At 31.7% G+C, this 4,092-nt stretch overlaps 1 protein-coding gene across 1 annotated transcript in view; it reads left to right on the top strand.

The window, feature by feature from the left end:
- The first annotated feature begins 1,637 nt into the window (after positions 1-1,637).
- LOC102677222 (protein abrupt-like) overlaps positions 1,638-4,092 on the top strand; it is a 9,903-nt gene continuing 7,448 nt past the window's right edge. The window contains 3 exon segments of the mRNA XM_031513131.1: positions 1,638-2,169; positions 2,265-2,818; positions 3,959-4,092. The exon segment at positions 3,959-4,092 is cut by the window's right edge and continues 11 nt beyond it. Of these exon segments, the coding sequence (XP_031368991.1) occupies positions 2,288-2,818; positions 3,959-4,092 (665 nt within the window). The 5' untranslated portion in view covers positions 1,638-2,169; positions 2,265-2,287.

The raw sequence follows: 4,092 nt of genomic DNA, 5'->3' as shown, positions 1-4,092 counted from the left end.
TATATATATATATATATATATCGAGTTTCTATTTACATATCTTCGTACGGGGATAACCTCGACGAATAGTAATTTTGCACGGTGTCAATCAAAGTGCGGATTAAATCTGTTAATGACCGAGGCAAAGCTTGTAAACCCGAATATTCGAAAACCGATTAAGAAGATTTTCCAATTTTCCCGCTATCTATTGATTTCGTATGGTTAACACGATTATCAGCCCGGTTCGCGGATGTATCGAAATTAATATCAGAAAGCGCGAATTACCGTTTATTGCAGTCAAATGAAACCGAATGACCCTTTTGCACCGCATGATTTTCCGTGAAATGTAATCCCTTCTCGTATATAACTGGGCTCGTTTAACCAAAGAAAGAAAAGAGGACGACTTGAAAAGAAGGAAGAAAAAATAAAAGAAAAAAAAAAGAAAAGAAAAATTGCGAGATCTTCGTGTTCACGAATCGTCGTCACGAAGTAGTTACGGAATAAAACCGTATAAACGATCCTTTGGATTAAGCAGTTTCGATTTCTTTTTTCTTTTTCCTTTTTTTTTCTTTGGGATTAAGGGGAAAGAGGAAACGGGTTTTGAGACTTTCTTTTTATAGCACTTCGTTCAAGGATCTATGAATTTTACATGTATTGCGTGCATTACAACAATGTGACGATGTATAGTTTGTCGCGTTTCACGGAAAGCCGAACTTCCGTGTAACACTTTCGAAAGTATCACGATATATCTTTAAACGTGTTCGTAAATTGTTTTGCAAAAAGAGAAATTATATTGATTTTTTTGTTTTTCAATCATAAGCTTCTTAAAATGAATAGAGACCGTTTCGTTTAATTTTATTTATCGCGAAAACGTTTCAAGCTTTTGATTGTACTTTAAATATTAAATATATAACAATTGAAATCATTTATATTTTCGATAACAACGATAGGAATTTTGTTAGTAAGAGAAAAGAGCCCATTGAACGAAGTATAATTTCTGTTGAATTATCGTGCTATGCACAGTCAATAAGATAAATGCATTTATCTCGGCATTCGTTTAAAATATAATTGAATCAGACATTTATTTATTTTAACTTTTAATATTTATGTATATAATTTGTTGTTGCATTTTCACAAATAATTTCATTCAGATAGGTTATGTATCGGTATATTGGTTTCAATTTAACTTTATAATTGTTTTATTATTTTGTACTGTTTCAATAATTAATCATTTTTTTTTCTATACAAAAATTGAAAAAGAAAAAAGAAATTTTAAAAAAATAATATTTATTATTATAATTTATTATTTTGTACTTTTCGAAAGATAGATAAATATTTATCTATCAATAATGATAATTTTTTCTAATTTATCGTGACATTTTATAATGAAATAGAATTTATAATAATATTAATGAAAAAATATTTAAATATAAAAGAAAAAAATCTTTTATCTATTCGAAACTGTTGGGAAAAGTCTTATTGTGCGACTAGTAACGTTTGAATTCGAGCGCCCTTCGCGCCATTCCCCCCGGCAGATGCACGAAGGTCAAAAGTATTTTAAAAATAAGGCCGTAGGCATTGGCAGATTGGTATGGTAGTGGACGTTAAGGGTCGGGTGGCGTTGTAATGGCAAAAAGTTTGCGAAAGGTGAGTAATCATCGGGACGATAAACAAAGTTGGGTCGTTAGTGTATACGATACGTTAGTTAGCTGGCGCTGGGTTTAGGTAAATAAAGCCGCGTGTGAAGCGTGTTTGAATGGTTAGAAATCGAGCATCAACAAATCGAGTTTTCGCGAGAAGGCTCGTGGCTAGACGAGTACGGCCGACAATGGCGCCCAAGCCTCGCGAATATTGACATTGCCGAAAACATTATCTTCGAATATAGGATATTATCATATCCGTGGGTGACACATACTGCGTCGTAATTAATACTCTAACCTTCTTTTAATTCGCGCTACATTTATCGAAGTGAAATCGTGTACAGAGTTATTTGTCGTTGCCGAGGTTATGCGAAAAAATGTTTTCGGCACGTATAGTAGCGACGCGTGAACCCTGAAGGGTTTTACAGTTATACTGCAATGTGGCACATTTGCAGAAGCACGGAGGAAGTTGTGTGGGTCTAGAGTTGCGATATAATCTCTGAGGAGATATCGTCAAGCCGATATAGGAGAGTGTGCGTGAAGAAGGCGTGTGAGTTAACGTTTTAAGGGTTAGGGAGTCATTCTGTAGTCAGGGTGATCAAAGTCTTTAGTGTGGACAGTTCAGGGCAGCTAGTTTGGTTGTAGGGTCGGGATTGGAGATAGACAAGATGGACCAACAGTATTGCCTACGGTGGAACAACCATCCAGCCAACCTCACAGACGTTCTCAGCTCCTTACTTGCCAGAGAGGCACTCTGCGACGTAACCCTGGCGTGTGTTGGAGAGACTTTCAAGGCACACCAGACGATACTCTCTGCATGCAGTCCATATTTTGAGAGCATTTTCCTTCAGAATACCCATCCCCATCCAATTATATTCCTGAAGGATGTCAATGAAACGGAAATGAAGGCATTGCTGCACTTTATGTATAAGGGGGAAGTTAACGTTAGTCAGCATCTGTTACCGATGTTCCTTAAAACAGCTGAGGCATTACAGATTAGAGGCCTCACTGATAATAGTGTAAATAACAAGACAGAAGAGAAAAGTCCATCGCCAGAACCAGAAACGCAAACTGGTATTAGGCATACTGAATCGCCTAACCTTCAGCCTCCTCCTGAAAAGAGGAAACGAAAGGCTTCGGGCAGCTATGATGTTTCCCTTAGTGGTCCACCCAGTGAACGGTTCATGTCAGATTCTCAGGTATGTAATTTTAAATATTGTACATCTTTGTGCATGTAAGTATTATTAATTTCATATTTTTGTTATTAAGTAATATTATATATATTGTATTTTCTTTTTTTTTTTTATAATAATTCTTTTTATTTCTTTTTATTTTAATATCTGTGTATACAGAAAATAGTTATTTAATAATAAATTTAATAAATATATAATATATAATAATAGTGATTTATCGCATTATAAGTTATGAGATTCTTATTACTCCAAAAATATTTGTATATATTTTCTTACAATACTTATTATAATTATTTTGTTAATATTTTTTTTAGAAAAAAATATAAAGCAAAATATTACAATTTATGTTTTTTCAACTTTATTATTTTTAAAGTTTTCACATACTCCAATAATTGTAGACATCAGTTCCATTTTTAAATAATTCTTATTTTCATTATAATATTTAACAAGTAACTTATAATCAAAATTAAAAAAGAGGTTATATTTCAATAATATTAAATTAGTAAAGTATTAATAATGATAAAAAATAATGATATGTATTATTTATCTTTGAATATAAAGTATATGTATGATGTAATTTTTTTTATTTTATCGTGCATTTGTTTAATAATTTCTGTATTATGCATAAATTTTATTGAGATATTAGATGTATGTAAATTAATCACTTTTGAAGAAATTATTTTCAAAACATATGCTCCCGCGAAGTTATGCGCGTGCGTTGTACATGCTTACGTATACATATACACGTGTAGTCACGTGTATATGCGCAAAATTTCTTTACAGGTAGCGCTTAAAATTCGAAGATAATGATCATAATTTATTATCATTAAATTGTATATCTATATGATTGGACAGCTTTCCAAATATCTGTACTTGTAACCTTGAGGTATATTACAAATGCTGATTTTAAAATATCATTTTTGTCACAGACTAATCTCTCAGAAATAATGATGTATTGAATTTTTTTTTTTCTTTAAATAATTTTTTTATATATTATAATTTAGATACAGATTTTATAAATAATATAATAATAATGTAGTAATAAAAATAATTCTATTTAATCCAAGAAATCTTTCATTTTATTTTAAATAAACTCAATTTTAATATTAATTTTAATATTAATTCAATTAATTTATTATTTTTCAGACATCGTCACAATGTAGTTACAAATCAAGCCCTCCTGTGATTCCAAAGTCAAATAATGCCATGGGAGCTGATTTGGAAGATGGTAGTCGACCTATGTCTCCTGCATCACAGCCACAACCTTCGATCAAGCAAGA

Source organism: Apis dorsata, unplaced genomic scaffold (genome assembly GCF_000469605.1).
Source record: "Apis dorsata unplaced genomic scaffold, Apis dorsata 1.3 scaffold_591, whole genome shotgun sequence".
Lineage (NCBI taxonomy): Eukaryota > Metazoa > Arthropoda > Insecta > Hymenoptera > Apidae > Apis > Apis dorsata.
The sequence above is the reverse complement of the archived record's forward strand: the minus strand, read 5'-3'. Positions and strand labels throughout refer to the sequence as shown.